General features: G+C 37.0%; 1 protein-coding gene across 4 annotated transcripts in view; it reads right to left on the bottom strand.

Moving 5' to 3' along the window:
* Nucleotides 1-119: 119 nt before the first annotated feature.
* Nucleotides 120-26,843, bottom strand: part of slc23a2 (solute carrier family 23 member 2) — a 43,284-nt gene continuing 16,560 nt past the window's right edge. For 2 of the 4 annotated variants that reach the window (XM_055039397.1, XM_055039396.1), the window contains 15 exons: nucleotides 25,361-25,409; nucleotides 21,104-21,333; nucleotides 20,408-20,506; nucleotides 18,915-19,031; nucleotides 16,807-16,964; nucleotides 13,244-13,332; nucleotides 13,001-13,068; nucleotides 11,479-11,660; nucleotides 9,228-9,348; nucleotides 8,615-8,771; nucleotides 7,654-7,801; nucleotides 7,453-7,558; nucleotides 6,783-7,050; nucleotides 6,372-6,467; nucleotides 120-5,279 (listed from right to left, as the gene is read on the bottom strand). In XM_055039397.1, the coding sequence (XP_054895372.1) occupies nucleotides 5,002-5,279; nucleotides 6,372-6,467; nucleotides 6,783-7,050; nucleotides 7,453-7,558; nucleotides 7,654-7,801; nucleotides 8,615-8,771; nucleotides 9,228-9,348; nucleotides 11,479-11,660; nucleotides 13,001-13,068; nucleotides 13,244-13,332; nucleotides 16,807-16,964; nucleotides 18,915-19,031; nucleotides 20,408-20,506; nucleotides 21,104-21,333; nucleotides 25,361-25,409 (2,166 nt within the window). In that variant the 3' untranslated portion in view covers nucleotides 120-5,001. The remainder of the gene's footprint in view (nucleotides 5,280-6,371; nucleotides 6,468-6,782; nucleotides 7,051-7,452; nucleotides 7,559-7,653; nucleotides 7,802-8,614; nucleotides 8,772-9,227; nucleotides 9,349-11,478; nucleotides 11,661-13,000; nucleotides 13,069-13,243; nucleotides 13,333-16,806; nucleotides 16,965-18,914; nucleotides 19,032-20,407; nucleotides 20,507-21,103; nucleotides 21,334-25,360; nucleotides 25,410-26,843) is intronic. The other 2 variants (XM_055039398.1, XM_055039399.1) reach the window with 1 other exon arrangement.

Genomic DNA, 26,843 nt, shown 5'->3' with positions numbered 1-26,843 from the left:
CTAACCTTAAATTACTGAAATAAACATTTCCACAACATGTAGTTTACCGACCTGCAGCTGTATACGTTATAAGAAAAAAAAATAATGTGGTGAAAAAGTGGGAAAAAAAGACAAAGGACTGATTTATTCTGCAACATCTTATTAAATAGTTTTAGGAACAAATAAATCATTTTTAATGTTACAATTAGTTTACACAATTTCTCCTCCAGACTTTTCAGCAAACTTTAAATATACATGTTTCTGTTTTGTCTTTACGTCTAAAGTTTCTCAGCTTGTTCTTTGATTTACAATGGTGGTGTGTAACATGAGCAGAAAGCAATGTTCAAAGAGTAGAAAAAATACAGTATGAAAAAGGTCCTAAACAGACAAAAGGATTTCACCAAAACCACAGATTACAAACAGCTTTAAATGTGTTGACGTTTTAAATAAAATGTACAAGATGGTGCGCGTTCCAGCATGATTTAAGATTACAAGTTTTGATTTTTTTTTCAACTTTACAAATACCTGTTTGCAAAAACATAAAAATTATGTATAAAAAACAAACATTGAAAAAGATAAAACGCTTTACACAGAAGTATAATCTTCAGGCAGAGCCCCCTTCAAAATAACTGAAAGGGATCAATGTCTGTCACCTTGTGGCCACCTTTTTAAGAGCCAGCACTTGACTTGAATGGACTTTAAACCAGAACGCCGGCGGCTTTTCCTCGAACTGGGCTGCTTCTTTAACAACTACATGTAATCGGACTCTGAATATCAGATGGAAACGAGGATAAAAACTTGAAAGTTGGGAGCCAAAGGTGAAAAAGGAAGCTCTTTTAGGCACAGAGACCAACTAATGGCGTCCGTCAGAGATAAGGCAGGTTCACTCAGCTGCTGATAAGCAGCCGGCTCTTACCAAGGTGACCAGCAGGTGTCTCCTCCTGCAGCCAGAAACATGAACAGTGAGGATCCCCGGGAGAGACAACCAGGTACACCAAACACCAAGGGACTGAATTCAGTTTCACTGCAGGACTGTGGGACTCTCGAGGGACACGGAGACAATGAGGGACAACATGACAGGAGATGTGCAAGGTGCATTTTGGGAAACGGTGAAACACGGTGTGAAGGTTATGAGGAACTCAATGCGAAAAGGAGACGTAAAACACCAAATCAATCTCTGCTCTGATCTCTACTTTCTCACCACCAAGTGGTGGGTGAATAACAAACTGGTCGTCACTGTTGGTTTGCTTGTTTTATAATTCTCTAAACGGAGACAAAGGTCAGCTTTTCTCTGGTTTGTTTCTTCCATCTTATCCAGGATGATCATCAGATCCCATCGAACCAAAAGCTTAGTTCAAACATGGCGGCACATCATCAGATAAATGAGACTGCGTTCTCATTGCAGCTCAAAGTGACGCAATTTTTGTCTTAATGCGACCCGTATCTCATCTTTTCATGACGGTCCGAACAACACAGGTGAACGTCCAAATACATAAAATTTAAAAAACTAAAAAATTCAAATTTTGCAAAGATAAAAATCACATTTGAGTCACTTCAGGCTGCAGTGTGAACTTAGCCTAAGTGGTCAATTGTTCTGACCATTAATCAATTAACCAGACATTTTTTTGACACATTCAGCATATTTTTCATTTATTTTTATGTAAATAAATGAAAAATATTTATATAAAAAATATAAATTTTTTTATATAAATATAAAAAATATTTTTGTTCTTATTTAAAAAAAGAAATATTTTCTTATTTCTTTTTTAAATAAGTTACTTGGGGAGTTTTGGGTAAAAAAATTCCTTTTAGGAAAAATGTAATAAATTATTTTAAATGCAAAATGAAATAGTTGACAATTATTTCAATAATCAATTTATCATTGATTATTGATACATTGATTTTATCATTAATCAAGCCACATAATGCACATGTGGCTTCAGGATGAAGCCACATGTGCATTATCAGCACTTTCATTGCTTAAAATTTTAAATATACCACCAAATATTGCATCAAGTTAGTCTTCACATTGCAATTTTGCAAATGTCGACATTGCGGTAACTGCGTTTCAATACGTTTTTGTTAGAACTCATCCCATCAAGAATGGAAAATCTGCACAGACCAGAGTCTTTGCAGATGTTGGATGTTTTACGTTAACATTAAAGTTTTTGAGAGATTGAATCACTCCTGAATGAAATGGAAGAACAACATTTAAAAGGGAAATCAGTGAAGTCACTACAGGACAGAATCTATAAACAGATTCTATCGTCAATAAATAAAAAAGGCCCTTTGAAGACATTCAGCGACTCGTGTTCTGTCATTTAGTAAAACATTTTAACACCTACTGAAGGAGGACATTTTAAAGTCCAGGTTAGTGGGAGTTGCCTATTTGGACCCCGGTGTTGTTGGCACCACTTTATGTGCAAGCACTTGCAGTACAAAAAAAACCAACAAAAAAAAAATAAAAATAAAAAAAATAAAAAATTATAAAAAGGCCCCAGCTCTTAAAATTGAATAACGTCTGAATGTTTAATTTTCCTGGCTTAGAATACAAGCAGCTGTAAATGGAATGGATGAGAAGCAAAAATAAATCTGAGAATAAAAACTACTAAAAACAAAAAAGGTGCTGGAGCCGGAGAGTACCGGATCAGGGGATGTAAACTCAGCTATGGCTTAAAACTAACCTGCAATTTATCACCTAAATAAATTAAAAAACTGCCATAGTGAGAGAAAGAAGCGCTTAAGGATCTCAGTAGTAACAAATGTTAAAACTTTTAAAGTTTTGGTTTTCTGTAACAGAAAAATTGGAAACAACAAAAAGAAGCAAAAATATAAATTTTGGTTTGATAAACTCTCAGCTGGAATTCATATTTTGTAACTGAGGGAAATCTCTGAACAGGACAAAGCCGTTCAAGCCACTTAAACTTCAATTTATTTTATACAAATGATAAAAATCTGAAAAGTGTGGAGTGAAGTGCACTGATAAATTTCCATCCAATATAACTTTTAGCCATCCAGCAAAGGAGAATTTGCAAAAACACTGCAGCTGCAATTGGTTGCTTTGAAAGTGTTGAATCAGAGGTGGTGAATATTGAAGCAGGCCACACTTTTCAGGTTTTTATTCTTAAAAATGTTTTGAAAACATCAATCAAACTCTAAATTAAGCCCTAATCTGTATTATTCAATGACATGAAACCATTAAAGTTTCTGGTTTTCATGTGAAAAATAAGAAAAAATGTAAGTATCAATATTTTAATATTTCTACAGTGCATTTTAATGTACAGAGCCTCTAAGAGACATGGAGAATTTTTTTTATTTGGAGTTTTCTTGCAGAACTATTGTATTCTCTCACAATAATGTTTTTAGGTGTCAGTTAATGCAGTATTTTGAATAATAGGGGTCTTTCTGCTTCAATGTAAGGTTTTTGTAAGGCTTTCAAATGCAATATCTCCTTTGTGAGATATCCAGAGTTTTACATCTTTGGGATATAAATGCACCATAAACAAGTCAAACATGGGATTTCTACAGAGAAACTTGAATGGAAGAAATTAAAGACACATCCAAACTATTGTTTTCAATGAGTTATATTGCCATCACACAAGTTTAGGTTGTGTGTTTTTAAAATGGTTAATAAAAGGTCGTTTTCATGTGCAGCTCCATTTCCACTGAAAGATATTGCGTAACAAAAACGAACACAGTTAGTAGGTTGATTTTAGAACAATTTTCTGCACCAAAGAGTTAAAAATAAATGAACACATTTTCACTGAGTCTCTTTAAGCTTACATGCGTGTCATTTTAAATTCTTATTTGTTATCACTATGACTGTAATCTATTGCAGAACACAATACTTTTGTGAGGTAATGCAAAATAAAATAATGTTTAAAAAATCCCCCATGTCCCTTAGGCAGCGCCGTAGTAATGAGAACAGGAAGTCAGGATTTGATTCAGGGAAGTAAACAGCAGCACCTTGCTACTAAAAACAGAAAAAACAAGAATAAGTGACCAAACCCAGACCGAGGATCAGGAATGTGTGGCGCCTGTGAAGCATTCAGTCAACTGAATATGCTACATGAAGGCTGCACCACAAGGCCACGCGTCTACTGCCGTGTGCGTCGTCAGAGCTTTTGAAAATGTCAGGTTGACACGTAAAACAAATAAATATAACCAATTCTGTTTAGCTCCATTGAGAGTCACTAATTCAACTCCATAAAGTCAGTCTGACTGTCAGTTTCTTCTGCATAATACTGACACGGTAAGGAGATGTAAACTGGTACTAACAGCAAAAATTTTGCCTAAATTTATCCTCACTATATCGAAAGAAAAAAAAGGGTATGTGATGCGATGCTAAATGAAGAAGGAAAACGACTCGGCTTTAAAATGACATTCTACTATTAAAATTTGGAGGCAGATAGTGCAAAAAAATAAAAATAAATCTCACAATCACTTTGCATGGCTAAGGGCACCTGACAAACTACTTCTATCAGTCTGCATGACCCCACATCGTGCATCGTAGCGCTCAAACTACTTCTACTGAGGCCGTCGTGTGTGTGTGTGTATGAGAGAGTGTGAGTGTGTGTGTGACTAATGTGGTTGCATAGCAAAGTTTAGAGGCAACATTATCCACCCTGCTGTGCTTTTAGTAGAAGGTCTCTTATGAGCGAATTCAGGGAGAGTAAATTAGCAGCAGTTAGGAGACACAGGCTCTGATTTGATGTCCATTAGTTTCCTTCTGGAAAGAAGCTTGTTTTATCCTTGCACACACACACAGACTGACTGACCTCTGCATGGTGACATCTTTTTAACGCATGCTGTGACTTGCTACAGCATGCTTGAAAATAGCATAGAGGGAAGTGGGGACAGACACAGACAAGTCGAAGAAAAACAGATACCGATGGGGAAGTTGGTGCAACATTTTTTTCCTTCCACACAATCCTGCTCAACTTCTGTCTGTGCTCCCATCATTTCACCTTAGTGTACCATCCCTCGCTCCCTAAAAATCTAAGATCCCTCCCAGGACGAGGGCTATACCCGACTTTCCCCCGGCGCGTTGCCGCCCTCCGTGCCGACCCCGCCCCGCTTCCCCACGTCCCCGTGTCCCATCCGGCACCTGCCGCCCTCCTGAAGCCGCCCCCAGTGGTAGCCGGTGAACATGGGGCTGATGGGGATGTACTTGAAGATGGCGTGTCTGCGGAAGAAGGCCATTCCAAACGGCAGATCATAGGATCTCATGCCTTCGAGTTCGGCGACACTGAGGCCGGTTCCTCGTTTCAGCTTCCTGATGCCACGTTCCTCCAGGGAACCTGAGGGTAGAAAACCAGACCTTAGTCTAAAGTTCATTTAATGGTGATTTACTATGCTTCAGTTCAGGATAATCTATGCATTATGCAAAAAAGTTCATTACATTTTTCTTAGATAATGAGATTTTAGTCTGGTCAGTTCTGCCTATTTTAATCTCCTTTCAGAATGAGCCATTTTAGGGCACTTTAAATCCAAATAAGCTGGGTTAGGGTTAATCTCAAATATGAAAATGGCTGCAAACAGATGTGAAATTACACAATCATACAGCTCTGGAAAGCAGAAGAACAGTCTCCTTCACACCCAACAAGAATCCAGTAAGTGGCTTCTGGACGCCAGTCAGAAACAAAACAAAACACTCGTCTTCCTGGAGTTCCATTTCAGTTGCTAGGTAACAGGCCGGGCTTGGCTGGGGTTGCTAGGTTACTGCACAGTAACCTAGCAACCCCATTTGACATACAATGTCACATGTAACTTATGGGGAGGTCATTTTCCAAAGACCAAAAAACTATTTTTTTGTGTTGTTTTTAACTTGTTTGCTCAGAGTCCCCGAGTGTTTTGAAAGGCTTTTTTCTTTAAATGTATTATTGTCATAAACTCGGTTCTCTATTTTAGTGTTTGGATGTTCAGAGCTTGACTTCAGGATTTGAACAGAGAGCAAAACAGGTTGAAGGAAAATGTTTCCTTGTGTTTAGAGTAACTGCATCGCAAAGGGGCAATAAATAAATGCCAAGAGTTTTCATGAACCGACTCCACCCCACCGACCCAAAAGTGTTGTTTTTCGTTGTTATATTTTTTAAATATGAAGGCTATTATTTATTTAAAAAAAAGAAAGAAAAAAAAAAGAAAGAAAAAACAATTTTGAGTAAAAAAGAAGAAAGATGCAGATTTGTGTATTGGTCCTCTGAAGAATCCTCCCCAAAAAACTAAAAAATAAACATCTAACATGTTCAGCATTTCTATAAATGCCACGTTGTTATTTTTAAAAATTTTTTAATAGTTTTGCAAATCCCAAACTACCTTGTTCTTGTCATAATTATCACCCACATACTTTCCCTTCATGGAGCAAACTTAGAAACGGTGAGTAAAACTCTTACCAGGTATAGTATTGTCCAAAATAAAGGCAACACAACCTCCAACAAACATAGCAGTGGTGAGCAGCACGTTGAGCACCTGGTCGACTTCAACTATGCCTGAGGAAAAGAAAACAGACTGAGCAACTGTCTGATTTATTGTTCTGAAAATAGAAGCATCAATTATTGCAAAATTATTTTAGGTTTTCTAATAGATTTTATGAGGGTTTATCAGTGAAGTGAAAGGAAAATATTGCTTTAATAAGGGGTGGTGTTACAAAACATTACCTCTAGACCACTGGATGCAGGATTCATACACTTTTCCCCACAGTGAAATTCAAGTATTTTCAAGGCAAACTTTAAAACTTTTCCAGCACCACACATTGGAGAGTAATTAATCCGCTAATAAGAGCTCATTAGAAATGTTTGGCTCACCAGTGACCAGTGGGTTCTGTTTCAGGTAGCTGGGCAGCATCAGACCGAAGAAGATGGAGAAGCCCAAGACGAAAAGGTTCCTGGAGGAATTGAGGTCGACAAACTGCAGGTTGGAGAGTCCCACCGCCGTGATCATCCCAAACAGCGTGCAGAACAGAGCGCCCAGGACCGGGTCAGGCAGAGAGGCAAACAGGGCGCTGAATTTACCCACAAGCCCCAGCAGCAGCATCATGGCGGCACCATACTGGATCACACGTCTGCTGCCCACCTGGAGGGGAACACGGTACCAACAAAATGGCTTTCACAACAAATCTTTGTCTATTTTGCTCATCTGCATAAGGGAGAAAGAAAAAAAAGAAGGGAAAACAAAAAAAGAAAAACGGGGAAGAAAGAAAACATTAAGACAGATTAAAAACAGAGAATAGAAAATAAGATCTAAAGAAAACACAGAATGAAAACAAAGGAAAGAAAACAAGACAGAAAAGAAAAAAGAAAACAGGCAAAAAGAAAAAAAGAAAAGTAAGAATAAGCAAAGAAACAAGAAAAAGAAAAAATGTAAAAGACAAAATATAAGAAAACAAAAATTAAAGAAATAAAAAAGGAAAACAAACAAGAAAGAAAGAAGGAAAATTAGGAATCCCAGCCCTCGTCAAAGGCAGCGGTTTACTACCTTTGTAATTCCCAGGACACCAATATTCGGACTGGAGGAGGTGGATCCGTTTCCTGTCCCAAAAACGCCATCCAGCACACAGGAAATGCCCTCTACAAATATTCCCCTAATGATCCAGAACAGAAACATCACGGACATGAATGTGTCATGCTGCCCTTTAAATCCTGCAGCCGGAGCTTTAAAGACAAAGCAGCACCTCACCGATTGATGGCGTGGATCGGAGGTGGAGGAGCGCAGGAGAGGCGAGCGCAGGCGTAGTAGTCGCCGATCGACTCGATGATGCTGGCCACCACGGCGCTCATCATGCCGATCACACCTGCAGCCGTGACGGTGGGAGTTCCCCACTGGACTGTAGGCAAGGAGGGACAGAAAGGATCAGAGCTCCTCCAACACTGAACGTGAAGCTTTCCACGTCAAGGAAGACAAAAACTAATCCCAACGCTCCACATCTGTTTGTGTAAAACTGCACCATTTAAACTGCTACATAGAACCTTTTGACATTTCAATGCTCATTTTTGGAGCTAAAACAAATAAATAGCAAATATCAAAACAAAGTTTTCAAACATTTATTTATACTCTGACAATTTATCAAATAATGAGTGCCACATTCGCTCAAGATTTTATTTATAATATGAGAAATACATTTAAAAAAATGAAAAGAAACAATTCAATAATTTTTTTAGATAAGCAAGTAAACACTTAAATATTCTGAATATTATTGGAATATTTACGGTCCAAAATTTACAATATACTAGACTAAACTGTAGTCCAATACTTTTAGATTATAAAATATTTTATTTTATAGTCTTAAATACAATAATATTTAGACTATAAAATTACAATTTTAAATCAAAATAAAAGCTTTTTTATTTAAAATTATTGAAATATCCATCCATCTTACATTTATGGTTTAATTACTGTTCTGAATATTTAATTTTTTCAGCAATTGGCCTTTTGAGTCTGAATGACCCTGTTAATGATTAATCGATTACAAAATTAGTCGATTGTTTAAATAATCGATTCCTTACATTTAATCAGATTATTGCTCTGTAAAACAACAGCTGCAATTCTAAAGCTCAACCAATATTCCAATTCATCCTAAATATTAAACCTGCTATAAGAAGTTTGTAACTCTCTTTCTCTCCATCTTGAAGAAACTCACAGGGATAGGGGATCTTGAACCACGGCGCAGCTTTCAGGATTCCCTGACGTGCATCAGTGCGGGCGTAGAAACCGTACTTGTTTTCCTCCGGTGGGAAAACGTCAGTCACCGTGAAAATGAAGCACAGCAGCCATGACACCAAAATAGCCATAATGATCTGCATGCAGGGGAGAAGAAAACCTCTTTTAGATTCGCCAGAAGAGAAAAACATATTTATACCTGTCAAAATCAAGTCCTGAGTCTTAATTTTTATTTATATGCTAAATAATATACATAAAAAAAACACCTGATGCACAAAAGTGGCTTAAAGTATCAGTAAATACAACTAATTAAACATTTTTCTGCATAAAATCCCTGATATCAACTGCTCCATCTCGCTCCTGGCTTTTGAGATCACAGTGAAGCATCTTAAATGAGACACATAAATCAGACAGACCTGTGGTGTTTTTAATTATTTGGCCTGCAGAGGGGATAAAAGGACTGATTTACAGAGGCCTGGGGAGAATGAGATTACTTCTGCTGAATAATTTGACTTGTACAAGAACAAATCTTTAAATAAAACAAGATGAACTCATTACAAGGGAAATAAATGTTCAGAAAAACGAATACCCACCGGGAACATTTTGAAAACTTGCAGCCTGTAGGACGTCCAGCCTTTCTTGGCTTTGTAGATTGGCAGGGGGAAGTGAACGTTTCGGGCGTACTGAGAGAAGAGCAGCACCAAAAAGATAGTCCTGCAGACACAAAAATGCCCATCAGTCAGATAATAGGGCCTCGTTATTTTCTACACATTCTGTTCCCCAGTGTAAGAAATAATCCTATTCGAAGATGCTCCATTTAGTCCTGAATGCGTCACGCCACGACTCCAGAGGATTCGGTGCAAATCAATTATCCTAACAGCCTGGGAACTCTGGCAGCTACAGGCACAGATCCCTGTCCCTGCAGAGCAAGGCCCTCCAGCCAACAATGACACGGCAGGAGCTGATGTCACACAACCTCAACATCAGAAACTGCAGCAGCTAGTCATTACATCGTTCTTTTTACACCAAAAATATCCAGAAAGTTCTCGTTTTGCACCAGAAAATTGGTGACAGGCAGATGTAGACTCAACTTTTATTGTTTAAGACTCAGACAAATCAGGGTCTCTGCAGGTTTCACAAAAACAAATTTGATACTTTTAAATGGTAAATGGACTGAACTTATATAGTGCTTTTCCAGTCATTTTGACCACTCAAAGCGCTTTACACTAGAGCCACATTCGCCCATTCGCACACACATTCATACACCGATACGCAGACCAGTAGGCAATTTGGGGTTAAGTGCCTTGCCCAGAGGCACATCGACATGTGGCAGGAGGAAACTGGAATCGAACCTACAACCTTCCGATTGCAAGACGACAACTCTGCCACACAACCAAAGACCGTAATAAGATAATTAACAATGAAATTTAATGCCTGTATCATGACAGAAATGCACAAAAGAAGTATCTCCAAATGTCTTAGCACAGACGACATTCACGTCGTCCAGCTAGAAGGTGATACATTTGCACTCATGACAGACTCAAGAGCTAGCTAGAGTACATTAGCAGCTAGTTAACAGTAGCCACAATCGCCTAGTCACAGAAAAGTCCCACAAGAAAATATACATAATTGTAATTAAGTAGAACTGCAACGTCAAAATTCAAAATGACAGGTCAACTTATATTTTTTATTCACTTAAGACACTTTAAAGCCTCAAGTTTAGATGAATTGTGAAGTAAAAATTGTGTTATTATTTCTTTTAAGAATTTTATTTTAATTATTTAGTCATTTAACACTAGTATTGTTCAGTCTGTTAAAACGTGTAGGTCAAGGAGTCTCTGAAGAATCAGTTACATAGGTTTCCTTTTGACCTCTCCTTCTAGTAGTTTAGGTAAATACAGTAAGATGGAATAAGCTCTAAGGTCTAACAATTTTCTCCATTGAATGTTAGAAGCTCAGAGAACGTACAAGTTCTTACAATGTTTTTGGTATGGAAAATTCTTCCATTAGCATCCTAATTTTTGGAAACTCCCATATTTTGAACAAGAAGATGTTTGTCAACAAAATAATTAACTGACCTTTCAGTAAGCAGAGGTTGCATCCTGTCCAATCCTGTGGCTACATGACTGGGCAGTAAACCTGTTCAACTGGCTCTGGGCCAGAGTGACCATGTTGTGTAAAGAATCCTATATGTTGTGAGAGCTTGCAACTCCAAGTCAGAACTCATTGTAGGTACAGCTGTTGTGCTGTGGTTGCTGTGTGTTTGCAAACGACAGAGAAATAAAAGAATTTTGCTCTTTGCCATTTGCCAGAGTCTCAAGCCTGATCTGTTACTACAGATTAGAGATTTTTTTTTTACACAAAATGGATTTGAAACCTTTTAAGAGTGCGCAGACATCTTGCTAATCTTGCTAATTCATGGCATTCAAACATTGTAGTTTTGAGAAATACACAAGTTTTGATGCAGCTGAATAACTTCCTAGTGCAAAAACATATAGAAACATGAAATTTTTAAAAATTGCCATCAAGTACATTTATTTTTGCAATTCCAATTTGCGCAATTTCAGGTAAACAAAAACGTAGGTACTGATTTTAATAGTGTGCAGGGTTTTCGCTTTCACTGTGGTTAACTGGAGTACCAAAGTGTTTAGGGCATGATGCTTTTCTTTTTAAGATCCAGCTGTTCTACTAAGGTGATTTCTTTAGGTCAGGTAGTATCGAGTCAGATATTATCGGGCATCAGTTAATTGATGTTTTAAGATATTTTTACAGTCAGGTTTGTCTGAGAATCTTTTTCCCCTGTTATTCATAAATTCATGATTTGCATTTTGAATCTGTGCTTACAGGATGGCGATGCCCCAGTGTTTTCCAGCCCTCTCGCCTGCAGCCTGGAAGCCTGAGAGCCCAATGAGGGCCACGGTGGGCGTGATGGTCAGGGGTCCGATGTACTTCAACAGCATCCCAGGCAGACCCAGAGCTCCGATGCAGACCTCGATCAGGGATGACACGATGATCGCACCCTGGATCTGTGAAAGGTTGGAGAAAAGGTAATTATTTCGTTATTTAGTCATAAAACAAACTGCTCTGCTCAGCTACAAGCTAACGGCTATTGCAGCTGAGCAGAGCTACAATATAAATGTTTATATTATGTTTATGTTTTAAACTTGATATAAACTAATAACTTGTTATTTCACATTTATTTGTGCTTGTTTCTAAATAAACATGTTTAGCAAGAGAGAATAGAAAAAGCTTGAAAAAAAAGAAAAAATCTAATTTTTTCAAACCAGATCTCATTTGATTTTATTCTTTTTCTAAAACGAATTTTGATTTTGTGGATTTGTTGAAAAACTTAAGGGACCAGAGGGCCGCATAAAAAGCTCAGACGGGCCAGATCTGGCCCCAGGGCCTCAAGTTTGACACAAGTGTTTGTAGTCATACAAACAAATCTCTGCACTGGACTCACTTTTCATGAGAAATTAAAGATTATCTCAACAAGCTAAACAGGTCCGTCTGGATCTGTACAGTTTATTGCAGACGGATATAATGCGTCTTTATAACAAACTTCATTCAGTTAATATAAAATGTCAGAAATATTCCATTTATCATGTGGTTTTTGGAAAGTGGTGATGCTTTAGAACTACTTTCCATCTCATGATTCGACCACATTTCAAATAATCAGAAGTTTTATGAGGCGAGTGAAAAACAGGGAAAATAATTATGTCTCCTATTTAAAATCCAATCAAAATAAGCCATGGTTCTGTTGAAGACTTTAAAGTAGACACATTATCAAGAAAAAGACTTTTTAAACTAAAAAAAATATGTCCTGTTTATCAGAGTCTGCCGTTCTAAACTAAACTTTTACCTCACAGCTGTAAATATGGATACTGCCTGAAGGAAAGCCTGGACAAACATCACATTAAATCACATTTAATGAGAAAGAAATGACCATAAACTGCTGCCATCATCAACATCATGAAATCGATGTTCCAGGTAATGACCCCGTTAAGTTCCTCTCTGTCCCCGCTTCATCTTGAGCATTTTCCCTTCCAGTTTAAAATCAGTTTTGTCTCATTCACGTCACATAAATATCAATTACCGAGCCGGCTCACGCAGACTGGAAAGGTTAACTCAGATTAATGTCATCCGACACATAAAGACAAACCCTGCAGACGTATGGAGACAGAAATTTCTCCATCACAACAAAGTACGTTTATATTAGGTTAGAGAAAACCCGGGACTGTATTCTAATTCTGTTGTGTAAAAAGTTGCATAAAGTGTTACTTAAGATAATATAGATAACCTCCGATTCAATTTATTGAAGCTCGTTTCGTAATCAGTTAAATTTCCCTCTTCTCCTTTGCCTCACCTCGCGTATCCTGGGGTGCCAGATGTCCTCGGTGTGGAGAAGCTCTGTCCCATTCAGGAACGGATGCTCTGTTGAGGTTTGAAGACAAACTGATCAGTAAATTATATATATTTAAAAAAACAAAAAGTTTTATTAGGAGCAGGGTTTGTACACTTTCAAAATTCAAGAACTTTTCAAGCATTTTCAAAGATTTAGAGCAGCAGTACGAAGCCTGTGGCAGAAACCGGAGAAAAGCAGCATTACCTGTGCTGTTACATTTCCATTTATCCAAAGATAGGATGGCTCTGGCTGGTGCAAGGAAAGCAAACGCACTCGCCTGGAACAAAGGCAACCTGGAGGAGAAAAGCAAGACAAATCCATGTCAGAAAGGGATTTCAGAGATGTAATAATTGGCTTGTAGAGGCGCAGCAAGTCAGAAATGTAGACAAAGTGTTCATACCAGCTCTGCTGTAACCTCTTTTCTAAAAAAAGCTGATCACTGTTGATTGAGTCTGTGCTAATAAACAAGAATGAATCTCTCATTATGACACAAAAACTAGTTCTTTGATATTTAAAATCACTCTTTTTTTGTTGTAAAACTAGCCATTAGGAATTTAAAAATGATCAAAGTTTGCAAATATAATGCGTAGGACTGCAACTAACAATTATGATCATTTATCCAATTAAAAAATTCACTATACTCTGCTGATTTTTCATTTGACTCAAGTTTATTTTATTGCACATAAATGATTAAATTAATTTCATCACCTAAAAAGCATTCCTTTAGTGAATGAGTGATTATTGGTACCAAAAACAGCAAAAATAAATCCTAATATCAACATATGAAAAGTTCAGCAGTTTCTGCTCGACTTAATATCGACGCAGAGTGGAGCAGATCTACAGATTTGTTTTTTTTTTGTGGATGCAAAAGGTGCTTTATAGTAGATTTTCCTACAGAAATTCATCCAGGTGAAACTAAAACTTCGACTTGAGGATGAAACATAATTAAGGATAGAGAACGTTTTGTTTTGATCTTTAATTCATAACTGTGCAGATTTGGCCTTTTTTGAGTCAGTTTTCTCCAGTTATTAGTTGTTGATTATTTCAGGAATTAATTCATCATAATTAATTGTTTAAGACCAGATAGTGAATTTTAAAAGTAGAATTTGTTTTCTTTACATCTTGTTAAATGACTATTTGGGTATCTTGGACATGATATGTTTCAGACAAAACATAAAAACATATGTCTGTGTTAACTTCGATAACTACACAGTATTATTAACATTATTTATACTCATATTCAGTCATTCTCTCCCTCTCTGCTTCAGTGGCATTTCAGTAAAACCCAGAGACACAAGGAGCCCATCTTTCACCTCAGAGAGCGATGGACTGATGTGACAGGAATGTCACAGCCAAAGCCAGTCTGTGACTGGAATCGAGAAAAGAGTGAGGAAAGGACAACAGCTTACATAACTTAAATCGAGCACGAATACCCTCTCACACACGTGTTTTCCTTTCTCTTTTGGCCCAACACTTTAAAAACCAAGTATCCAATTCTGTCCTGGAAATGTGAATGAATTGCTTTCTCTGAGTTGAGAGGTCAGACTCACAAAAGAAACCTCAAACTTAAATGGGACCAAATATGCTGAGCTAAAAAGTCTGATTTGGGTAAAATCAAATAATAAACAACAAATCAAGCACTAAGATATACGACATCACAACAAAACAAAACATGATTGTAGTTAAAGATAATTAAGGCATTAAGGATAATGCCTTGAATTAGTTTAGCTTCACTGGAAGACATGTGAAATGGTTGACAGTGCTATGCCGAAACTAACAGTCAAAATAAAATCAGTTTCTCCTTTTCACACCACCTTCACTTCATCCCACCACATCGGCCAGATTTTCCTTTATGTGTGAACTGCAGATTTAAAAAATATATAATCTCATCCTTTCAACTGTGACATGCAAACATGACTGTAATAAAGCATGTGATTCAACAAAGAGGAATTTCCAGATTCAGTTACACGATTAGCCTAAAAATAATAATTGCTATGTGACATCACCAGTTGCCAAGGTTACTCCCTCCCTTTTCGTGTCATGCTGGCAGTAAATGTCATTTTATTCTTCATTATCTAGGAATGTGCTCCGTCATGGCACATTCTTCCTGGCTCGCTGCAGTTGATGATTTCCTTCTGATGACAAACCTTGATGGACGACATGCAGAGTCTTCCCATCAGCCTTCACATGACAGTGGCTTGCAAATTCTTCATAGTCCTTCAGTGTTCTTAAACTGTATATTACAACCACAATACTCAGTGTGTTTTATGTCACGATCATAAAATCAATCAGAGCATCTAGTGTTCAGAAGTCACCTAAAGGTTATCTATTATGCTTCCCTGAACAGGGTAGGAAAGGTCAATGTTCTATACAAAACATATTCACTACATTTTTTGCACAGAGTCACTAAATTAGGTTTTATTTTGGTCAGTTCTTCCTATTTTGAGCTCCTTTCAGGCTTCCTGTCCCTTTAAATCCAGACAAGCTGCTGCTGGCCACACAACCAACACAACGTTTACAGCTGAACATCAAAATGGCCATTGTACACCAATATACAACAGTACATCTTAGAAAAGCAGTTGTGGAGCCTCCTGCACAACCAACAAGAATCCAAGTGGATTCACTTTTCCAGTAGCCATTGTAGAGCTGACCAAATATGCTGGAGCTCAGCCTGGGTTGCTCTGAAACGGGCTACATTCTGGAGGTTTTTGAAACGACTCATTTACCAGACACCACAAAACATCAAAATAGGTTAATTTAGGCAATTCAGAGGCAGTATAAATCTAGCAGCTCCGTAAAACCCTAAAAGGTTTGTTGGAAAACTTTCAAGAGGAAAAAAACGTCAAAGACCAATGAACACATCAGACAACCAGGGAGAAAGATCTGGAGCTTTCTAAAGCATGTTAAGGTTATTTTGCTATATACTGTTTAAAACATCATATGGGACAGCTATATAATAAAGTATATTCTTTATTTTTAATAACTACTACAGTCTCTAAAATTACATATGTGCTCACAATCACAAAAACTTGTTCCAGTTCCAGCAAATGTGAATGAAATTTGCTCACTTTTTCTGTTTTTTACTTCACTTTTAACTGTAAACTTATGACAAAATATACAAAACATCCAAAAGAGACATCTATGTCAAAAAGAAAAAGTTAATTATTTGATGAAAAACAAGGTTGAGAAGCAGATAGTTTAAAAACTTTGATGCTAAAAAGATTAAAACCCGGCACAGAGTGGAGGAAGGTTGGATAAATGTTTGTAAACAGTCCAGCAGAAACTTATATTGGAGAACAAATCTGTGAGAACTGGGTCACCTCACTTTTCCTGACGTGTATACACTTGTATTTCTGAAAGTAGGCCTTCCAAGCAGTTTCTCATAAGCAAATGCCTGTGGACTTATTACAGTTTTGGTTCGCTCCACTTGCCAGCATGTGATGCAACACTTGAACGGCACGCAGCTCGCTCCCTTAAGTGCTTTAAATCTCCTGTATTTAGTTTCAGGAATTTTATTATTTCACTTCCAAGTTTATGAAACACAAGCTGCTTTCTCCTCTTGGCAAAGAGGAAGTCTGAGTCTTAAAGGACAACAGTCACATGAACAAAACGGGGAACTTCAAGTAATGCTTGAATGCTGAGTAGACCCAACAAAGTTATGCTTACATACTTATTCACGCCACAAAGACCAAAAGAGGAAGGTGGAGGAAGAGGAACCTGATGGTGGCATTAATGGCCCCCCAGCTTTAGGAAAGCTGGACTGTTACCTGCAGCCCAGCGTCGTTTGCAGCAGAGTAGTGATGCCGACGCAGAAGAAGATGGTCCCGATGAGCTGACTGGTGGCCCACTGATCGAAGCCGACACACATGGCCTCTGCGAGAAGGAACGGGACGGCGATGGTCCCGCTGAAACACGTCAGGTAGTGCTGGAAAAAAAAAGTCACAAGATGATCAGGTAAAGCTACAGTGACATTCATAAAAACATATTTAGATCTTTTGTTAAAATTATTACCATGTTGTGTCATTACATTTCAGATAATCTGAAAAACAAAACTGTGATCCTCTGCCACCAATCCGAGCCAGGAGGAGGGTCTTATCGCTGTCAGTCATGCTCATGTATGTGCTGCTTACACACTCTGCTTTTCTGTGCTACGAATCTTCCACTCAGCAGGGCCTGCTGTGAATTCTCAAGCTTGTTAGCATAGCAGCCAATGACGGCAGATAAACCGTTTTCCTGGAACTGTAAATTGTTTGTGCAGCATAAGCACATTTAGCAGCCCTTACACAAGGTTGGTTGACAGGTGAAGACCTTCCTCCTGGCCCTCACCTATTGACCGTTAGTAAAATTACTGAATTAAAGTTTGTTTTAGCAAAAAATATATCAGAGAAACACAGCTTCAGTTTATGTTGGTTATTCTAATACTGGTTTCCATCTACAGAGTCTGCACTGTAATCACACAAAATCTTACCAAGCATTTTTTGTCCAGTTTCTATTATTACATATATATATAAAAAACGGTATTCTGCTCAAAATATGCTTTGCAATTTTTTGTCTGATGCCATCTCTTCAAACAATTAAATCAGATATTGTCATCAGTAATTTACTTTTTCCCAGTATTTTTGTTAAATATTTTTTATTCTTACTTGAGTAATTTTTTAGACAGCTACTTTTTACTTTTACGTGAGTCAAAACATGTTGACGTTGTGCAACTCTTACTTTGGTAAGAGTTTTTGCTTCTCTATCCATCTCTGTTGAGACACGTGTGTGTAACCGACACTGAGGGTTTCTAAAAATCCACAATAAATTCAAACTTGTGCAACCACTTCTTGTTTCAAAAGTCACTCCTGTGGTGTGTGTAGTTGCTTTTTTGACCAGACCAACTAAAATAATTGCTAGAAGAATTAGCTATAATCAGGACCACTTCTCTTATAAAAACATTCATGTTTGTACCGGCACATAACTGGACTAATCAAGCCACACCTGCGTGATTTATTTGATGTGTGTGTTGGGCACTCAGCTCTTACTCCTGACATTTAACTAGACGATAAATAGCCTGAAACTAAATGCTTTGGAGCTGGATGGAACATGCCCAGGAAGCATTTACAGTTGGCATTCCTCAAAACTTTTTTCCACTAGATGCAAAACAAAAGAAAAAAAAAAACGCTGATAATGCAAGTCTTTCTTAAAATGACATAAATCTGGGTGCAAAACATTGTTTCCATATGGTTTAAGGACTTATAAACATGGACTGATCACCATTTATCAAAGATCATCTCAAACTGAGGACAGAAACATGTGGCTGCAGACTTGAATAACTTGCTTATCTAAATGTTGAAAGTTTCATGTGTTTATCTTGTTCTGCTGCAGCCGAGCACAGGATACTGTTGTAAATTTGTTTTTTTTAATCCTAGCAAAAGAAAGGTTAAATGAAATAAACTAAGAGCAAAGTACAGATATTTTATTTGCTAGTGACAGAAAAACAAAAACAAGGATGAGATATTGTTAACGCTTCAATCCGCTATTTTAGACCAAAATCCATTTATTTAAGCAGCAGTTTAGGACTTATTCCATGTGTGTATGTTTGGTAAACATAATTACTGTTTGGTCTTTGTACGGCTTTGCACTCGCGTCACTTGTATATTTGTGAGGTTTAGGTCATCCGCCTCACAGATTTGAGGCATAAAGGGGAGATGACGCATGACACAATGTCCGATGTCAGACAACCGACAGTCGGTGGGAACAAATACTATTTTTGAGTAGGGTTCCATGGTTACATGCCCAGCGATGGGAGGAAAAACACTAAACACACGAAGCACAAAAACATGCAGGTGGTGTTATTCTTTCTTATTTAATCCAGCTTTAAATGCAGATTTACCTGTAAGCCTAAGAACACACACAGGTACCAGGGTGGGGTGTCTTCAATGGTATAGATCATGTCCATCCTCCTTGCATCCATGCTGTCTGTGCTGTCGAGCGTCTCTGAAATTGAGCTCTATGCATAGAGAAAAAGAAAAGACAGCATGATGAATATCTTTGACCTGCTAAATCCCTGTAAAGATAGCTTTAATAAGAGAGGCAATAATGCGTTTTAGTTGGATTTATTTACATACAAAATAAACTTTGATGAGCATATCTGAACAGTTTGGACAAAAGTGAAGATTTCAGCACAAGAAGATGACATAAAACTAGGACAAGGAAGCCTTTTAGTCTGTCAAAGAAAAAATGCACAGTCATTGTGACACAGGAAAAAAAAAACCCTCTCATGGTAACATGAGTCGACCTTTTCTGCTCCACTTTGACAGACGTGCTTATCTTTATCATAAAAAAAGAACAATTCAATTGTGCATTTAGAAACTTATTTTTTGTATACAACTTTGTCAAAAGTTAATTAAGCATGTCTGATGACTTAAAACATAAGTCAAATTGTACACGTCCTTTAGATTTGAATAAGAAATGCTTCATGCAAATATAGTGGTAAGCTAAAAACAACATGTCCGCTCAACACTCGTTTGCAAAGGATTAAACACTTTCACATTGTCATGAGAGAAGGTGAACAATACGAAGCAAAATCCCACAAGTAAAACTTCACCGTTCAAACAAAATTAAAACTGGACAAACTAAATTTCTATATATCAACTAAATTTCATATTTTACAATTTCACCATCAGAATCGAGCAATAATTTTAAGTAAAATTCAATTTATATAGCAACAATAAATAAACCATCACCTCAGTGCACAAAACAATTCTTTACTTGTAAATATTTTTGCTTTTTCACTTAAAACAACAAAATACAATTATTATGGCTACATGAATTAATCACCCTGAGCCTGACAGTAAGTGCCTAATCCTAATATCTTAAGTTTGTTTCCTATTAATTATTAATGCACCAGAACTTATAACACGTGACCATAGCCAATTCCCAATGCTTATTATCGTTAAAGCAAGAGCAGCACAATATGGTGAGTCGTATCGCCATCTTAATATCAGATTGTGTAATAACATCATCATAAAGCGGTTTCCCAATTCAGTTTTAATCTCCCAGATAAGAAGCTGACAGTTTACTGCTTCCTCTTTCTGCAGCAGAATATACCCAACTCCTTCACAATAAAAGTTTTCGCCTAACAAAACCAGCCTGTTAACAAAAGTCATCAGAAACCAGAACTTAAATCTGGTGGCTAAAGGGCGTTTCTTTCCAGAGAAGTTCAACAGAAAGAGGGTTGCTGACTGCGATTACCACGGTGTCATCATGTGACAGAGAGTAAGCTTTTATCAGTCTTGTGACTACATCTGTTTGTTTTTTTCCCTTTTGATAGACAAAATTACTTATTACATTGAATTTCACTTCCATGTTTTCATTTTCAGTGACCTTCTCTGCTGCTTGATTATCCTTGGTGTAGATTGCCATCAGCTCGGTGTCCTCCGTGTCCTGATCTCCGGTGGCTCCGCCAACTCCGTTTACCACAACCTAAAACACAAAACATTAACACAGTTACGTTTTTTTACTTATCAGTTTGACACGTCCTGTGCTCTGGTTCACAACCAGAACTAATCATCTTCACAGAAAGATGATAGATATAAAATGATTTAACATATTATGTTGAATCTCCTCCAGAAACTCCATCGACTGATTGACTTAGTGGGTTTTATGTTTCTGTTGTCTGCAATGATGGCTGTAGTCAGTGGTGAAGGCTGGAATGTCATCCAACTGGTAAACTGGGAGCCAAACTTTTTCACAGCACAGTTTCACAATAAAGACCAAACATCAAACATGTCCATCACTGAAAATGCCCAACTACTGGATTTACACAGAAACACACAGAAGGGCTGCAATAAACAAACAGCAGGGGCTCCAATACAGCTTCCATGGTAAATCACTGATTTTTCCAAACATCTCAGTTATTTTAACCGTTGGCGGGGAGAAAATGAAGCGTTTAAAACATGTATGTATGTATGTTATGTATGTATGTTCAGGAATGAATTCATTGAACTCTGTTCCGAGTTCAATGAATTAAGGAATGAGTTCAGTGACCATAAAATCTTTCATTAAATTCAGCTTATTTACCGGAATAGGATAAAATTCGGCTCCATGTTTGGCCTCCTCTTCATATTTTCCGCCTTCGCTGCTGCTGTCCATTGATTTGGCGGTGGTGTTCTTCCCCACTCCCATCTTTTCTTCTTCGATGTCTTCTTCCTCCTCCTCTGCCTCGGTCCCTCCTCTGTCTCTCTGCTCTGGTGTGAACACTGCAGACGGATCCCTCAGTCCAATATCATCATCATCAAGGAGTTCCTCTCCTGGTGCAAAACGACAAACAAAACCAGATAATCATCAATATCCTAATCAGCATAAAAAGCCTTAAGTTCTAATTAAACAAAGGACCATAAAAGGCTTCAAGGTTATACGTCTTTATCTATTGGTGTTTGTTTTATGATGGGAACGGAAGGATTGAACCTCCCAGTTAAGTTTTTAAAAACAGCTAAATTTGCCTCTTTGTTTCACATCAGGTCCTTTCAGTTCTGTTTTGGCACCTATAGGCAATTCTGGTTGCAGCAGACAATAAAAATAAATAAATATCACTCTGAAGACTTGAGAAGGCGATTAACTGAGAACTAAATTGTTTTCCTTCAGGATCTAACCTCTGCCACAAGTCATGCTGAGATCAGAAGGGTAAACTGTGCGTCACTCATCCAATCAGGATAAATATTAATCCAAAGACGCCATTTTGAATTTGAACCTTCAATTACAATTTATTGTTTTGAATCAACAGCAGAAATATAAAAAGACTCATTTTTGGATGCATTATTAAACATTTAAAAATCATACATAGCAGGGGTGCCTAAAGTCTGGTCCTGACTTTAGCGGTGCCTAAAGTCAGGACCATTTTCAGGCCCTGAACTAATTTTCTGTGGCTCCAAACTGCTATTCAAGAATGGGACAAATTTGACCCATAGCAAAGGAGATTAATAGAGATCATTTTTATTTAGGACCAAAAATTGTATATTTTAATAACCAGCCTTTCTGTATTTTCTTTCATTTTATAAGGCTGACCACACTTACACTGCAACTTTCACACTAACGCAGACCTTAATCTGCACTTAATTTATTCAGCTCGACCAAATACAGCAGCGAGAGAACGAAACCAAATCCAGTTCTCTACTGAGAATGGACTCTATTTTTGCACGTTTTTCCTCAAATGAGTCAAAGAATGCTCCTCTTCATGACCCAACACTAACTATGTTCATTAAATTGAAATGAAAAAATTAGATTTGCTTAATGGAAACTCCCAAAGTTCAAAAAACATTTTTCCAACTAAAAGAACTAATATTTATCAAAACTGCAAATGGAAACACTTTTTTTTTTTATTTACCTCACACGAGTGACATGACCAACAACCGGATGTGACTACTGGGAGAAAAGACGAAGACAGGAAGTGGTAGGAGACGATGGTGGACATGTTTTTTAATGATCACGTGAACAAAGTTATTCATGAGTAATTTTAATTATATTTATTTAATGGAAACACCATAATTATAAAATTGTTTTTTTTCAAGAATAGCCCAAGTTATACACACATTTGTAAGGAAAACATCAATTTTCTTAAAAAATTTTTTATTTTGTTTTACAAAAATATTGCACTCTTCCTTTATTGTTAAACAGGTCCAAATATATATATATATATATATATATATATATATATATATATATATATATATATATATATGTATATTTTTTATTTATTTATTTTTGCAGTATTGGCTTTTAAAATAGTTGTAAGTTTTGTCCTGGTGACAAAAAGCCGGGATTATTAATGTGATCGGATGTGAAACTGACTCCTCCTACCATCAGAGTCAGGCATCAAAATTTATTTAAAAAAAAAAAAAGCATGACGCAATGGGGGAAAATGACAGAGAGAAAAAGAGAGTATTCAAAACAGATGATATAAAAATAAAAAAAGAACAAACTCAAGAAGAAAACTTTCAGCTTTCATCATCAGTCACATGATGGGTGTGTCTAATTCTCGGTTTCTTTGTAAAACACGACCTTAACATATGTTAAGGTTCCCTTGGTTCAGTTCCTGTTATCTTCCCTAATATTGAGAACAAATGCATCACGTGGTTCCTTTCATTGAGTCTAGGAACAGAGAAAGGCTCTCTCTGAAAGGCTTTTCAATCCAAAGAGACATTTTTTCCAGAAAACTGCAACAATGCTTAAACACTGAGTTCCTTTATGTTGCCTTTGATTATTGATAACTGGAACATTGATAAACACATTTCATGTGTATTTTCTTGATGATGGCATTTGACAAAATATAGTTTTGCTTAAAATTAATGACTGTTATGTCTGTGAACAATGTATGTGCAACTAAACGTGATATAAAATTGTTTTTAATATGTTGATTTGCATGATGCCAATGCAATTAGTTATTTAAAAAATACTTTTATTGCAAGTGATTGACTCCAGGAATGATGCTGAACCATCAGCAAGCCAGTCTCCAAAAGTCAATAAATAACAGTGTGAAAAGATTCATGTGGGTCACATTAGTAACTAAATAAATCTTTATGAAACAACAACTCCATAAGAGTGCAAATGGGAGTGTTTGCAGGAATGATTGCTGTGCCATTCAGTAACATCCATACAGTTAACTATGGAAGAATGCACACAATAGGCAAAAGGACAAAATATCATAATTGAGTCATGTTCCTCATCCCTTCTTGAAAGGGTTTTTGACCTTTAAAAATGACATTACTTTGGTGTTAAATATCTATTTGTAGCCAACCAAACCAAATTTCTTGGTAGAGATGGATAATAAATCACTAAAACTGTTTTCAAATATAAAGTTTCTTCCTTTCACAACAGTTTTTATTTGAAATATACAAACTACTGACCTCCAAGGCATTTGGTAACATATACTCCAAAAATTCTTCATTAAAACCAACTTTAAACTCTGATCCAAGCCACCTAACAAATTAAGAATCACAGAAAGCTTTCATTTTATTCATACAAAGCAATCAATCATTTCATTTCCAAGTTATCAAGGAAATCTTGTCTGAACCCAACAGATAATAAAAAATACACTGCCACAAGAAGTAGAAAGTACAAACTTTTTATATTATGCCACTATTTAGCGCCAACAGTATTTGGAATATACTTAGTTTTACTTAGTTTTTAACTAACACCCAGTCAGGGTGTTGGTTAGCTTCAGGACTTTGTAGTTTACTCTGAGTTTTCTACAAATACAAAAGTCTGCAATTACAGCTGAGTGAGAACATAAACAGGCTGTAGCTAAGAAATAGCTTATTTTTTACGTTGCATGCAAAAAAAAAAAAAAAAAGTTAATGCGTCGATTGAAGGAACAATCCTCAGCCAAAAAGTTCACAGTAAAGGTGCGCAACCACATTACGCCAGCTATGTTTGTATAATAGTAAAAAAAAAAATTAAAAAAAATCAACCCACTTCTACGTCCTTCATTTATTCTGTCCATCACTGGGTCATGGTGACGTATTTCACTCAAATGGCAGACAGCAGAAATATCTAAACTTTCTTTAAAACATTAAAGCAGAATGTTGGGCTGCATGTTAAAAAGGGCTGGGGTTTAACGGGGACCCATTTTCTAATCCCAAGGTTATTACATTTATTCAGTTTTTTTAATGAATGCCTGCTTTGCAAAAAAAATACAAAAATAATTTTATATAAAACTCATGGCTCCAAATTTGTAGAGTTGTATTGATATTTTGAGATTTTTATTAAACAATATTCAAGTATTTGTAAAATTATTAAGTTATAGATGATTTCTTTGTGAACCGGAGAATTTAAACCTATCAATCCATTCCTGTTATTTAAGTATAGTATGCATTAGTAAAATCAATTTTTCTTTGTGGGTTGGGCCCAGGGGCCCACATTTCTGTAAATGTGCACCTGCTTCTACGGGTCATTATTTTTTTTAAACATACTACCCCGCCTTTATATTCTAAAAAAAAAAAAAAACACACAAAGAAAACCAGTATTGTGGGCTTGAATCATATTTTACCAAAAGAAAATGCAAGTTTTCTAATGACTTGAATGACACAGAATCCTTAATTTCTCTGCTAATTTCCTGCCAGTATTTTTCTGTCAAGAACAGAAATGTATAAATCTTAAAATATACTTCTCCTGACCCCTTCAGCCCTAAAATTATATAATATCCTTTGATTTATTCATTTTTGTTTTTTCTAAATCTGCCTTTTTAACAGCCGTTTCCTGTCGTAAACGGCTTTGGAGCCCCACGCCCTCCCCAGCCACTATCACTGCTTGCAGTGTAAGATGTTGGGACAGGTGTAATACCTAGTTGACACATCCCATCACTCCTGTCAAGCTGGGCGGCTGGGAGCATCTGTGTGGGAGGAGCAAGAGAAAGGAGAAGCAGGAGGAAGTCGAAGGAGGGAGGAGAGCAACGAGAAGAAGAGGTGGGGGAGGCACAGAGGAGAAACACACAGGGGTCAAGGATAAAGAGGAAGAGGGAGGAGGTGAGACAAAAGTTAATTTGACAGAAAGCATTTAATCACAAACAACACGCATTAGTGAGACTAACGTGCTGATAAGGAGGTACGGCAGAATAATCCCTCCACCTCGAAACAAGTTGCAGGATTATGCATGTAGGAAGAGCTTTTAAAAAGAGTAACAGCAGAGGCCAGAGGTCAAAATTTACAAGAAACCTGAGATGACGTAATTTCTTCAGCCGAAGTGAAAAAAAACATTAAACTACAGCTCATCTTTTTTTAAAGTTATTTTAGCTTCCACACAGATTAAAAAATGAAACCTGATCCGTTATTTAATACCAATTATGCCTCGTTAATGGTAAAAATATATCAAAAAAATTTAATTCATAAGGTATTTAATTTCTCCCTGTGTGACATCAAGTCAGAACAAACTTCTCTTGTTTCTTCTTTTTGTCAACTGGATTTATTAAAATTATTTCTATTGGCTAAATGCCAAAATGTCAGATTTATTTACTTTACGTATTTGGTGGCATTGCCTTTGGATTGTATGACTTGGGTCAAATCTTCCAGGTGTTCTTCCACAGGTTTCTAAATAGTTTGATGGAGTTCTGGCCCACTCCTCCTACCTCACTCACTCTTTTTCAGATCTGCCCACAACTTCTCCGGAGAATTGATATCCGGACTTTGTGACGGCCACACCAAAGCATCGACTCTGTTGTCCTTAAGCCGCTCTGTAACCACTTCAGCTGTATGTTTAGGGTGGAAGACCCATTTACAAAGGAGCCTTAACATCCTTATGGCCAAACTATTTCACTTTAGTTTCTGAAAGAAAGATATTTTTCCTGTGTCCATTACCAAGCTAAAATATGGCTTTTTATGTGTCTTTTGAAGTAATTACATCCTCCTCACTGAGTGGCCTTTGGCTCATGTTAGTGAACAACACATTCACTCTGGACAATGACTTTGTCTTTCAAGGTTTAGATGAAACTTTGGCTTTTGTTCTGGTGTCAAGCTGCACATTTTGGATCAAAACCAGTTCACCTCTGCGCCACAAACCCATCTCCTTTCTACTATGATGGTTGGATATTCCCATCAAGTCTATGCTCACTTCTAATAATTTGAACAGATTAATGTGGCACCTTCAAGTATTGGTAAATTTTTGTTCCCTTCGTTTAGGCCACACCTGAAACGTGGTGCAGGTCTTAAAATACCTGCATCTCCAATTAACTCAAACATGTCACAATATTGGCCGTGTTCTAGACCAATTTTAGTTGTAAGTAACTGGTACACTATTAACTAAGTTAATTAGTCTGCTAATTAACTTAGTT

Source organism: Poeciliopsis prolifica, unplaced genomic scaffold (genome assembly GCF_027474105.1).
Source record: "Poeciliopsis prolifica strain line A6 unplaced genomic scaffold, Auburn_PproV2 SCAFFOLD014, whole genome shotgun sequence".
NCBI lineage: Eukaryota > Metazoa > Chordata > Actinopteri > Cyprinodontiformes > Poeciliidae > Poeciliopsis > Poeciliopsis prolifica.
This window is presented reverse-complemented; position numbering and strand designations above follow the sequence as displayed.